General features: G+C 37.6%; 1 protein-coding gene across 1 annotated transcript in view; it reads right to left on the bottom strand.

The window, feature by feature from the left end:
- The window catches only part of MEGF9 (multiple EGF-like-domains 9), a 90,075-nt gene that overhangs the window by 31,778 nt on the left and 44,112 nt on the right, over window positions 1–14,185 (bottom strand). The window contains exon 2 of the mRNA XM_005879223.2: window positions 1,899–2,100. Within this exon, the coding sequence (XP_005879285.1) occupies window positions 1,899–2,100 (202 nt within the window). The remainder of the gene's footprint in view (window positions 1–1,898; window positions 2,101–14,185) is intronic.

The following is a 14,185-nucleotide window of genomic DNA, read 5'->3' as shown; positions in this document are numbered from 1 at the left end:
TGTATATACACACACACACACACACACACACACACACACACACACACACTAGTGGCCCGGTGCACAAAATTCATGCACGGGGGGGAGGGGGGTTCCCTCAGCCCAGCCTGCACCCTCTCCAATCGGACATCCCTCTTGCAATCTGGACCTCTGGCTCCTAACCGCTCACCTGCCTGCCTGCCTGATTGCCCCTAACCCCTCTGCCTGCCTGCTTGATCACTCCTAACCTCTCTGCCTGCCTGCCTGGTCACCCCCAACTGCCCTTCCCTGCAGGCCTGATATTGCCCCCAACTGTCCTCCCCTGCCGATCTGATCGCCCCTAATTGCCTCTGCCTCGGCCCCCACGAACATGGTTTTGTCCAGGAAGTCAGATGTCTGGAAGATGGCCGGTTGACCCGGTCTAATTAGCATATTACCCTTTTATTAGTATAGATAGTAGTGAACAGGTCATTAGACACCAGAATGAACAAATCTCATCTTTTAAAATGATAAGAAATGTGAACCTTCTGAATATAACTTGTGTAGGCATGTTTTGGGGGAGTAAAGGACGCAATGGTGAGCAATTATTATGTTCTCAACCTCAATAGAGGAATTAACAGTTTTGTCATTATAAAAGCCATATGGTACGGTGATAAGGACCCTGAACTTAGAAGACCTAACTTGGAATTCTTTCTCTGCCACTTACAATCTTTGTGATTTAATAACATACATAAAAGGAGTTGCTGTGAGGATTGAGGCAAATAATTATATAACATAACTAGCATCCTAAATTTATTATTGTTGAACTTCAAATCATAAACTTCTTAACCAAGTTCACTTCTATACTTTGAAGTACAATATGATACAATATTGTACAATAGTACACTATGATTTATAAAGCATACAAAATATTTACTGCTAAGTATAAAGAACCTTTTCTGCTACAGAGCTAAAAGTTCTTTAAAAATATTCCCTCATTAAGCTAACAATATTCCTTTCAAATTAAAACAAACCAGAATTTATTAAGTGATGTGTGCTAGGAATTTTATATACATTCTACTCATTTGGCCTTCACAACAACCGTGAGAACAAACTGAGACTTGGAGAAATGAAATAACTTGCCAAAAACACACAGCTCCTAAGTGGCAGCAGATCTTGGATCCATACCCAGGTTAGATTGATTCTAAAGCTTGTGCCCTTTTCTTTACATAACATCACCTCTTTGACTTTCTGACATGGGTCCATGAAAAGCTACAAATCTCATACAAAGTCAAAGAATAATTATTTTCAGTGTAGGGAAGGCAAATCCTCAGATTTGTTCTACTAGATTAAGTCACCTCCAAATAACAGACTATTTTAAAGGTAATTTTCAGACAATTCCTGCTTAATCTAGTTTTGGTCCCCAAAAATGTGCTGGTACATAAAGTGAACTCAGTCTTTTTCCCACTAGCTAAAGAAATTAATATATTATCAAGTTTAAGCCTTAGATGTGCAAAGACACTGTTCTAGAATTTTGATAAGAGAAAAAAATAAATCAAAGAATACATTTCCTAAATCTCTAATGGTATGCTAATAAACAGAATTGTTTCCACTGGAAATGCCTGAACTTACTGCTTCCATAAAGCAGATTGCTTTCTCAATTATTTTTTCCCCCATGAAACTTAGAGAAACTATCACAAAGCAAATTGGTGACTCAGGTGCTTCTGAAGAACTAAATCTGTAAATTAGAAGCTTTGTAATCTTGACATTAAATATAACATAATATATATAAAATGAGGTGATAAAAGTCTGTGAAATGTTTTGTAAGTCTATGGCCACTCTCCCTCTTCATTTAAACCAGTCTGGTCCTTGAGAGCAGGAGCATTATTATTATTATTAATCAAATAAAATTAACTTTGCCTCTATCTTCTGCTGCTTACCTGTTGCAGAGTATGCTGAGGGCTCCATGTGGGCTACATTCACATGGCAGACAGAGCCCAGAAGTGTGATTCAGGTAAAAGCCCTCCTTGCAGGTTTCACAGTGAACCCCCTGATACCCTGGCAGACACTCGCACTGCCCTGTGGTCTGGTTGCAGCGATTCACATCCAGGCTTCCAACCACAGAGCAGTTACATACATATTCTGCAAAGGAGAGAAAGAAAGAGACATTATTAACTAAGATTTAATGCTTTCTTAATAAAATGAACTCTATTTTTCTTAATCAATGTTCATAACTACTTTGTATGGATAGATAAAACTAATTCTAGTTCAAATCCACTTTTTATTCTACTTAGTTCATTTAAATTGAGAAATATATACAGTAAAGTACATGAAACTATTTATCATTCATATTTATAAAACTGACATTTCAATTTTCTTTCCAGTACTCTTCATCTTCTAGCTCTTTGACCTTACAATCCAATGTGTGTGGGTCTGTATAGAATTAGTTTTTCTGGATTGTAAATCGCCAAAGGCAGGGCCTAAGCTTATCCACCAGGCACATGTTGGAAATAACAACATATTAAATAATAAATAATCCCATTGTATAGCTGAAAAAGCCTAAGGCTCAAATCGTTAACTATAGTAACTTACATAGATCAGACAAGATTGTGCTACAGCTGGAATCATAAGTTAATATGTTCTTCCCAGGAAGAAATTAACAGAGAATTGAAACTTTAAGTTGAGAAAATGATAAGATAAATCCCAGATGAGAAAGTTTATAGGGTCATCCTGATCGATGGGTTAAAACCAATCACAATTTGAATCTCTTTCTCAAGTTAAAAGATTTAGAAAATAAACATTTTCTTTAGATACATTTCAAACAGTTCTTTAGATGAAATTATTTAAAAGTCCTTGGTGTTGGCCTTTTAATTCAGATACATTTAAGGTCAGTTAGGATTTGGTTTGTGCTATTATTATTATTTCTTTTAAATATATTTTATTGATTTTTTACAGAGAGGAAGGGAGAGAGATAGAGAGTTAGAAACATCGATGAGAGAGAAACATCGATCAGCTGCCTCCTGCACATCTCCTACTGGGGATGTGCCCCCAACCCAGGTACATGCCCTTGACTGGAATCGAACCTTGGACCTTTCAGTCCACAGGCCGACGCTCTATCCACTGAGCCAAACCGGTTTCGGCTGTGCTATTATTTATACTCATTTTATCAGGAAGAAAGCATTTTCAGCATAGTTTGACACAATATTAACATGGGACTTTGCAAACGTGCAAAAACTTATAGTTAAAATAAACTGCAGATAAAACAAAACTTTGTACATATTTTAGAAATAGCCCCCATTCCAAAACAGCTATGAACCTAGGTTTTAAAAGCCCAGAGAAATCTATGATACAAATTATATTTCTGAATAGATAAGGTACTATATAAAATGGCTTTATTCTGACAAAAGTTTAGCTCAAAAAAATCTTTAATGTAATTTTTGATGATTTCTTAAAAGTTACTAGATAACTGAAAATCCAGAGTTTTAAAAAGAAGGTTATAAAGGAGTTTATTTCTCTATTCTAGAAAAGGAAATTAACCTTCAAAATAATTTATGTCATCAGAAGCAGTTTGTTCACACAAGTCAAAACAAAGGATTCCACACAGATATTCCCACGTGGCCAACTCCATACCTCCCACATTTCTTCAGTTCCTAACCTTTAGTGTCAGCTTATCTCCCTTCTCTTTCCACCTCTTCTAATCTGTAAATTTACCAAATGAATAAATATATATGGGTGAGTGATTATTTTATGTATATGTCAAGCTTGAGTGGTGAGTTAGTTACAAACCTAGAGTTAAGTTCAGATTTCTTCAGCCCCAAACTTCAGAAAGGAATCAGCCTCATATCTCAATCAATATTGTTATTTTTATTAGCTATATAAGCATGACATTTCTTTGACAGTTACATTTTCACATTATTTCTACTGTGTGTGTGTGTGTGTGTGTGTGTGTGTGTGTGTGTGTGTGTGGTTTTTGTAAATAAGGAAGCCATGTTTAGTGGTCTGTAAACCTGCCAATGACAACTTCATGGCAAGACCTTCACTCCACCAAAAATGACCAGAATGCTTAAAATAACACTTTTCTTCCAAAATATGGCAGAACTTCAACATGCATCCAAATTCCTCCTGCTGAACCAATTTCACCACAAGTTACCTAACCAAATTATACTAGTAGGGGCAAAACTAGCTAAAAAAAAAAAAAAAAAAAAAAAAGTTTTTTTTAACTCTATAGTAAAGACTGAGAATTTTGCTCTGGCCAGTGTGGCTCAGTTGGTTGGAGTGTCATCCCATGGACCAAAGGGTCGCAGGTTCGATTCCCAATCAGGACACATACCCAGGTTTCAGGTTCAGTCCCTGGTCAGAGCACATACAGGAGGCAACTGATTGAAGTTTCTCTTTCATCTCTCTCTCTCTCTCTCTCTCTCTCTCTCTCTCTCTCTCTCTTCCTCTCTCTCTCCTCCCCCCTTCCACCTTCCTTTTTGTCCAAAATCAATAAAAACACATCCTCGGATGAGGATCTAAAAAAAAAAAAAGATTGAGAATTTTATCCTATTATTTCCTTACTAATGTACGTTCATCTGAAACCTGAATCAGTATTCCCAAAGAATAATTAGTAGTATTTTTTTTAAAGAACTCAATTAATCTAAGAACTCTGAGGCAAAACTAAGGTTTTTCTTCAGTAAAGTTTTAATGGATAAATCTTCAATATTAACCAAGTTCATTAGTTATTTCTAAGGAGCTAATTCAAACTCTTCATTATCCCCTGAACATATTCTTTCTAGTCCCATCTTTGAACCTTTGCTCATTCTGTTCCTCTTGAAATGCTCTCTCCTCTCCACATATTGAAACCTATTTCAAGAATCAGCTGAAATTTACTCCTCCATAAATTCAAACTCTATTGTTTTTAGTGTGAATCCATAACATCTACCACTTACAACTCTCATATGACAATAAAGTGAAGGAGTTTTGAGCACAGTCTGTAGAGGCAGACAGCTGCAGGTTAAATCTAGTTCTCTCACTTACTAATTTTATGACCTTAAGCAAGTTAGCTAACCTTGTGCCTTTCTTTTCTCATATGTAAAAAGGGCATAATATAGTACCTATAACACTTAGCCCCAACATCTAAGCTGGAAGTAATTTGGAATTCTGCAATAATTAATACAATTGCTGGTAGAAATGAATACCTAATAAAATAAACACAAATCAGACGTCAGATTCATAGGCCACACAGCTTTGTTGTACCCTGTGGACAAGATCTGAAAGCCCAGTTTTTAAACTGTTTGAAAATAGAAATATAAAGGCCCAAAGAAAAGACAATACACTCATGTTTTTATCTGAGAACTTAAACTTATGGGATAATTTTGATATAAAAGTATTAAAAGTAATTATTGCATTTAAATTTAAAGTTGTGGGCCATCTATAAGTAGAGAATAAAATGGTATCCCACATACGCCTGGCTCTATACATTACTAATATGGGTTCCTATAAATACAATGACAAAAACAGAAAGGTTTAGGACGTGGTTTCAGACAGAATGAAAAAGAGCATTTATTCCTAACAGTAGTAAGTGAATGACCACCTGAGTGCCAGGAAGAGAGCCGATGTATCAAGACAAAAACACACTATCATGTTAACATTCTTCTCCAAATTAACCAAAGGAAAGGAAGCTGAAGCAAAGCCCAGGAAGATGTGCACCTTTCCTGTTTGGAGCTTAGAATCCAAGGCCCTATCCCAGGGATTGACCTCAAATGAAATGACTCAAGTTAAATAAATAGCCTAAGCAACAGTAATATATGTAAAGTGCCATGAACATCCATTTCATGTATCAGGAAAACTTGCTAACTTGTAAGTAGAATAATATCTCAGAGCCTTCACAGTTCTTAATATTCATATGAAACCAGATAGGAGGAGTTAATGCAGAAACAATGCAATTTACTAGGAGGTTGGCAAAATGAAAAGAAATAAAATTTCAATTGATAGAAGCAGTGGGAGGACCTATAGCCAAAGAAAAGAGATGAAGTGCTGATTTTTTTACAATATATTATTTTTTATTGATTTCAGAGAGGAAGGGAGAGAGATAAAGAGATAGAAACATCAATGATGAGAATCATTGATTGGCTGCCTCCTGCACGCCCCCCACTGGGGAGGATCGAGCCCACAACCCGGGCATGTGCCCTTGGCCAGAATCGAACCTGGGACCCCTTAGTCCGCAGGCCAACGCTCTATCCACTGAGCCAAACCAGCCAGGGCGAAGTGCTGATTTTTTAATGAAGTAGAATCATAGACACCAGAGCAGCACAAAGGAGTCTGTAACATGACTAATGGATGATAATGAGAATGAAACAATATGAAGAGGACACAAAAAAGTAATCACAGACAAGTCTGAATAAAATGCCAAAAGCTCATTTGGTTGCCTAAGAGCAAATATGGAATAAACTCTCTGTCATTTCAGTAGCAGTTTTCCTCTCAATGTTCTATAATTCTTAGGAAAACTATAGAGAAGAATATTAATGTGTAGAAAGCAAATATTAGCAGAGAGACTGCAACCTTTGGCAACGTTTTTTCTTTTTGTTTGGCTTCTGAAGAGCAATGAAACACAGTGATTTGAACCCTGAAGAAGAATAAGAAAATAAAATTTGGTGCCAAACTGTTTGAAAATAGACATATAAAGACCCAAAGAAAAGACAATAAATTTGTGTTTTTCTCTGAGAACTTGAATTTATGGGATGTTTTTTATGTAAAAGTATCCAAAGTAATCTTTGCATTTAAATCACACTCTGTACTTTTTCAAACATTCCCTACCAAGGACCAAGAGATGAAAATTTTAAGCACCTAAAAAATATAATAGAGTAATTCTGTTTAGAAGTCCCACAAGCCCCCCCACCCCACCCCATGCACAAACACCTGTTCTTGTAAGATATTATCTCCTTGAACATACTGAAGACCTCTTCTGGACCTTTCATACACCTGGCAGGCTTCTCTCTGTGTCAGACTTAAACCACTTCATGTCCCTGCTCAGTAAAAAGTCCATTATATCTTCTAGAAAATTTTAATTGTGTTTTTGTACCTGCAGTTACTTTGATGAGAATAAGCTGATTTTAGAAAAATTTTAATTGTGATAGCATGTTCTGATTAATGTGTCCTTGGTCTTCCTGTACCTCTTTCTGGAGTCTTTTCTGGGAGGTGTAATGAACTATGATGTCTGGAGACTCAAGCAGTTTGGTACAATACTGTGTTTAATCTTTTATAGATAAGAACAAACTTTAAGGCAGTAAACAAAAGATTTGAATAAGAAGATGAAAAAATTGTATCCTCAGTCAATTCATGATGCAAATCTTATAGAAGAAATGTAAATTGATAACAGCATTGTTGCTGAAGTAAAATGATTACAAAATAAGTATTACATAGATACTGGAAAAATACTACAGGAGCAGCTCTGGCCAGAGACTGAAGACCGGAGACAGAGCGAGGAGCAAAGACTAAAGGCTCCAGCTGCAGCGAAGACTGTGTCCAGAGCGAAGATGGAAGGCGGTGGCCAGAGTGAAGGTCTGGGTCCCGGGTGCCAGAGGAAAACTGGTGCTGGCAGCCAGGGGAAAGAAGGCCTATTGCACGAATTCGTGCAACAGGCCTCTAGTATAATAATAAATATTACTTTTAATATTTGGACACATATTATACTTTAGTATGTTTATCAGAAGAGCATATATCTCTGATAAATACTTTTTTATTTATTCAAATTCTAAGTGCAAAATAGATATCAGATACTAAGAGTGTTAGAACCATGATCTGACTTACAAAAGTAGAAGTAGTTCTCTTCTCTATACACACAACACAACCATTAGAACAACATCCACTGAATGGAAGTCAAAGAACAAACTTCACATTAAGAGATAGGGAGTACCCACTTATTAGAATGCCTAAAATTAACAAAACAAAAAAACCTGACGATATCAAGTGTTGACAAGGATACTTTCAAAAATTACTGTTGTGAATGCAAAGTAGTACACACTTTGGAAAATAGTTTGACAATTCTATATAATAAAAGCCTAATATGCTAAGTGTCTGATTGTTCGACCAGTTGCTATGACATGCATTGACCACCAGGAGGCAGACGCTGTGACCCGTAGGTTAGCCTGCTGCTGGGGTCCGGCAGATCAGGATTTGGCGAGATGGGCCAGACACGCCCTTGAGCCCTCCCGCAGTCTCTCCCCAGCCCTGATCGTGCACCAGTGGGGTCCCTTGGTCTGGCCTGCACCCTCTCGCAATCCGGGACCCCTCAGGGGATGTCGGAGAGCCGGTTTTGGCCGGATCCCCACAGGCCAGGCTGAGGAATCCCACCCTCTAGTTTCTTATAAAGCTAAATATACTTTATAATATGACCCAGTAATTCCACTCCTAGATATTTATCCAAGAACAATGAAAACCTATGTTTACATAAAAACTGGTATACAAATTCTTATAGTAGCTATATTCATAATCATCCAAATCTAGAAACAACCCAAATGTCCTTCAACTGGTGAATTGGTACATCCTTACAATGTAATACTACTCAGCAATAAAAAGGAATGGACCACTGATAGGCACGAATATAGAAGGATATCAAATGCATTATGTTGAATGAAAGAAGCCAGACTCAAAAAACTACATATTGTATGATTCCATTTACATGATATTCTGGTAAACGCAAAACTATAAGAGCAGAAAATAGATCAGGGGTTTGCCAGGAATTGGAAGTAGGAAGAAGGGCTAACTACAAAAAGGAAGTACAGGGAATTTTGAGGAGTAATGAAACTGTTTTGCATCTTGAATGTGCATTTGTCAGAACTAATAGAACTGAATATCAAATGAGTAAATTTTATCAGATGTAAATTTCATAACAAACAAAAACTTTTTAAAAAATCAATGAAGTTTTACTAGATTCTTAAATTTTGCTAAAAGGAAGCCATGATATGCCACAAGCAACTACTTTAGCTGGACTGTAGCACTAAAGTCAACATGGCACCCAACTAATAAACTTTTTCAAAGCTAATGTTACAATTAAGATAGCGATTTGGTGGGGTGTCGTTCTGGGGTGGTGGTGGGGCCTGTGTCTCTCTTGGGTGAAGCCAAGTGTTGCTTTGTGGGCGCCAGGTCCGAGGTGCCATTTGTTGTTAAATGGCCTGGCACTAAGGAGAGGAAGCCGGGCGTTGCTACGTGACATCATTACCCACCACCCACAGCCACCATTTCCAGGCTGGGCTGGGCTGTGGGCCACATTTTGCACCATGGGGTCTCGGCAGCGTTGGTGGGTGATATGGTGGGCTGTCACTCTGGGGTGGTGGCAGGGCCTGTGTCCCATTTAGGGGAAGCCGAGTGTTGTTTTGTCAGCACCAGGTCCATGGTGCTGTTTCTCTGTAAATGGCCAGTGTGTGACATGGCAGCTCCTGCGTTAAGTGTCTGCCCCCTGGTGGTCAGAACACATCATAGCAACCAGTTGGATGGACGGTCGGACACTTTAGCATATTAACCTTTTATATATATAGATTGCATAAGAAGTTGTGGAATGTTTTAGGATTTAAAACGCTATTTAACTAAAAGAAGCAGAATCTTTCTCCTTTAGCTCTAGCTTAACTCATGTTGTAATTGCTCCAATGTAGAATGAGGGAGAATAGGAGAAAATGAGAGCTAAAGAGGTATAGGATTTCCAGCTGTTTTTTCAAATACAATCATTTATTTCCTTGAGATTCATCATTAAAAACCCTACTCTATTTAAACAAAGGCCAGAAAAATGCATGTATAACAACTCTGAATCTAGCCTGCCTATCCAACATAGAACTTCACCCTTTTTAACAAAACTAGGATAGCATCTACAAAAATAACATCTCTCTTGATTTTCAAATTGAAAAGAAAAGGAAAAATAATTATATCAGAATCAAGAGTAATAATACTTAATTCAAATCTCAGCCTGAACATCAAAAGAACAGAAAATAACAACAATGAAATATACTATCTTGACGATAGACCTGTTGTCCTAAGTGCATGGTATCTTTATTTCAAAAATGTACTTTTTATTAGGCCCATATTTCTCTTTGTAGGTTTAGAATATAGGAATCTTAGAAAGGCCTCATTCTAAGGAAGAGGAATTATCAATACAGAGTTTTTATTTTTATAAAAGGTTTTATTCTAGTGTAACAGTAATACTCAAATTACATTTCACATTTATGTTATGCCAGGGCTGGGTCACAAATCTTTACAAAGCTGGGAAACTTAATTTTAAAGCTGATGAGATTTTTGAGTTAAACCAGACTTTGAAGAAATTTGGAAAGTTTTAAAACCTTCACTTTTAAAGAAAAGCTTTATGCTTTACCTTTTAAAATAAAAATGTATCCACTAAAATTCCAAATCACAATTCACTACTGCAAAACATTTCTTCTACTTTATGGTAGACATGAAAAGGGGGGAATAACATGACACAGGTTTTGTAGAAATTTTTTCTGTCTCAAACTTAAGGACCATGTTGTTAGTGCTTGTCTCTGGCTCATTGCCACTTTTCCACAATTCAAAGAAATTCATCTAATTAATGAGACAAGATGACAAGTTCTGGGAAAGGTTATAACAACTAGCATTTACTACTACTAATAAAAAAGTTATTGAGTGTATATTATGTGTACATCAAACATCACACTAGAAAGTTTATACATATGGTATTCTTTAGTCTTCACCACAATCCTGTGTGTTAGGTACCTTGAATAAGGAAAATTACTCTCAGAAAGGTCAAACAAATCACTCAACTAACCAGTGCTGGAGAACAGTTTGGAACCCAAACTGAGTAACTCCAAAGTCCACATCTTTTCACCATAACAAGCTTCTGCCTATGAAAACAAGTAGAAAAAAACACTAGACAGAGCCAGGATGCCTTAAAATCAGAATTTGCTGCTAACTATCCAGCACTGTGACCTTCAATAAGTCTAACTGCTCTGAGTTTCAGTGCCTCAATCTACAAAATGTGAATGATTCTTGTCCTCTGTCTATATGAAATACTTAGGTATAAAGCTAACATAAACAGATTGTCAAACTGCAGCAGGAAGCCCAGGGAGGGTTGGGCGGCAGGAGGGAGGAAGGTAAGAGATCAACCGAAGGACTTGTATGCATGCATATAAGCATAACCAATGGACATAAGACACTGGGGAGTAGGGGAGGCCACGGGATTGTCAAGGGCGGGGGAAAAAAAGGACACATATGTAATACCCTTTGTAATACTTTAAGCAATAAAACAATAAAACAATAAATAAATAAATTTTAAAAAGCTAACATAATATGTGTGTGATCTTCATGCTAAAAACTCCAAAACCCTGATGAAAGAAACCAAAAAAGACCTAAGTAAATGGAGAGGCATACTGTAACAATTAGATCTATAGATTCAATGACCTCAATGAAAATCCCAGCAGGATTTTTTTGGGTACATATTCACAAGCTAACTCCAAAATAAATATGAAAAAGCAAAGAAACTTCAATAGCAAAGAATAACAAACTTGGAGGACTCTCCATAACTGATTTCAAGACTTACTATAAAGCTACAGTAATCAAGGCAATGTGTTATTGGTAAAAGAATGGACAAAATGGCCCTGGCCAGTGTGGCTCACTTGGTTGGGCATTGGTTGTCCCATGCACCAAAAGGTTGCCCGTTTGATTCCCGGTCTGGGCACATGCCTGGGTTGTGGGCTCAATCCCCGGGAGGTGGCGTGCAGGAGACAGCCAGTCAATGTTTCTCTCTCTCCCTTCCTGTCTCTCTAGAAATCAATTAAAAAAAAAAAAAAGAATAGATACAATGGTCAATGGAACAGAACAGAGAGTGCAAGAAGAGACCCTTACAAATATCAACTAATTTTTTGACAAGGTGTAAAGGTAATTCAACAGGGATATGATATTGTTTTTCAATAAATGGTGTTAAAACAGTTAAAACATCCATATGCAAAAAATTGATTCTCAGCTTAATCTCACACCTTGTACAAAAATAAACTCAAAATATATTACTGCCCCAAATGTAAAATGCAAAACTATAACACTTGTAGAAGAAAACACAGGAGAAAATTTAATTAACTTTGGGTTAGGCCAGGGGTGGGCAAACTTTTTGACTCGAGGGCCACAATGGGTTCTTAAACTGGACCAGAGGGCCGGAACAAAAGCATGGATGGAGTGTTTGTGTGAACTAATATAAATTCAAAGTAAACATCATTACATAAAAGGGTACGGTCTTTTTTTTTTTTAGTTTTATTCATTTCAAATGGGCCGGATCCGGCCCGCGGGCTGTAGTTTGCCCACGGCTGGGTTAGGCAAAAGACTTTTAGATACAACTCATTTAAAAAATTATAAATCGGACTTTATTAAAATAAAAGCATTTGCTCTTTAAAAGACTACTAAAAGAATGTAAATAGCCCTAACTGGTTTGGCTCAGTGGATAGAGCGTCGGCCTGCGGACTCAAGGGTCCCAGGTTCGATTCCAGTCAAGGGCATGTACCTTGGTTGCAGGCACATCCCCAGTAGGGAGTGTGCAGGAGGCAGCTGACCGATGTTTCTAACTCTCTGTTCCTCTCCCTTCCTCTCTGTAAAAAATCAATAAAATATATTTTAAAAAAAAGAATGTAAATATAGCTACTGACTGGGAGATTATTTGCAAATCACATTTTTGTCAAAGACTTATATAAAGAATATACAAAAAAAACTCTCAAATTTCAATAATAAGAAAACTGAAACTTTTAAATGAGGGAAAAAGGTCTGAACACACACTTCACCAAAGATAATGAATGTATGAAAAATAAAAATTGAAAAAGATGTTCAAATCTTTTATTAGGAAAACGCAAATTAAGCCATAAATAAATAGCTAACAGAATGACCAAATCACCTAATAGAATGACCAAATTTTTAAAAAACTGGCAATACCAAGTACTAAAAAGGATGCTTAGCAAATAGAACTCTTACATATTGCTAATAGGAATGCTTGGAAAACAATCTGGAAGTTTCTTATAAAGTTAAATTTACACCTACTGTATGACCCAACAATCCACTCCTGGGTATCTATCCAAGAGAAATGAAAACTTATGTTCACACATAAGTGTTGGTAAATGTTTACAGCACTTTTATTCATAATCACTAAAAGTTGGAAATAACCACCTTCGACTGGTGAATTGTTAAATAAACTTTGGTTTATTCTTTTCATATCATATTAATATATTTTTAATACTTTTTATTGATTTCAGAGAGGAAAGGAGGGGGAGAGAGAGATAGAAAGATCAATGATGAGAGAGAATCATTGATCAGCTGCCTCCTGTATGCCCCACACTGGGGATTGAGCCTGCAACCTAGGTATGTGCCCTGTCCAGGAATCGAATTGTGACCTCCTGGCTCATAGGTCAATGCTCATCCATTGAGCCATGCTGGCTGGACTTACATTAATGTATTTTTTCACATCAGAATCTGTTTCTGATTTATTAAGTTGATCTATGCTTATACCAGTACAATATTAAAGTTTTAATAACTGCAGCTTTATCACCTTTCACTAATGTATTACTCTTCTTTACATTTTCTTTTAGTTGTTCATAGTTATGTTTCCATCAGAACTCTGTTGGCAGTAGAAACCAAGATGGCGGCATAGGTAAACACCTGAAATTGCTGCCTCGCATAACCATTTCAAAAATACAACTAAAAGACAAAACGGACATCATCCAGAACCACAGGAAGGCTGGCTGAGTGGAAATTCTACAACTAGAAGGAAAGAGAAAAGCATACTGAGACTCAGAGGAGGTGCGGTGCGGAAGTAAAGTACAGAGGTACAGAGGCCCATGCGGAGAGGGCTGGCGGCTGAGGACACGATTGTCTTTTTCAATAGGTATGGAGTCTCAAGCTCTGAGCTCCAGTTCCGGGCGAGTCTCTGGGGACTCAGACTCATACAGGAGACACTGGACTGTCTGGCATCGGTCGGAACTCGAGGGCAGCTTTCTCTTGGAGGTACTTGCAGCGATTGCAGGGACACTGAGAAGCAGGGCCTCTGAGGGCAGCCATAGCTGCTTGCTCCACCCTGTTGATCCCCTAGGACCCCCGCCCCGCCCAAGCTGTGCGCCTGCTTTTGCATATGAAAGGCCTGGCCCTTTGCAATCTGAAAATTACCTAACAAACTTCAGCTGGCCCAAGGCCCCAGGGCAACTCGCATTGCTTCACAGCTGAGCTCCTGCTGGGTAGCCTCAGGTAGAGGCTA

Source organism: Myotis brandtii, unplaced genomic scaffold (genome assembly GCF_000412655.1).
Source record: "Myotis brandtii unplaced genomic scaffold, ASM41265v1 scaffold589, whole genome shotgun sequence".
NCBI classification, from domain to species: domain Eukaryota; kingdom Metazoa; phylum Chordata; class Mammalia; order Chiroptera; family Vespertilionidae; genus Myotis; species Myotis brandtii.
The sequence above is the reverse complement of the archived record's forward strand: the minus strand, read 5'-3'. Positions and strand labels throughout refer to the sequence as shown.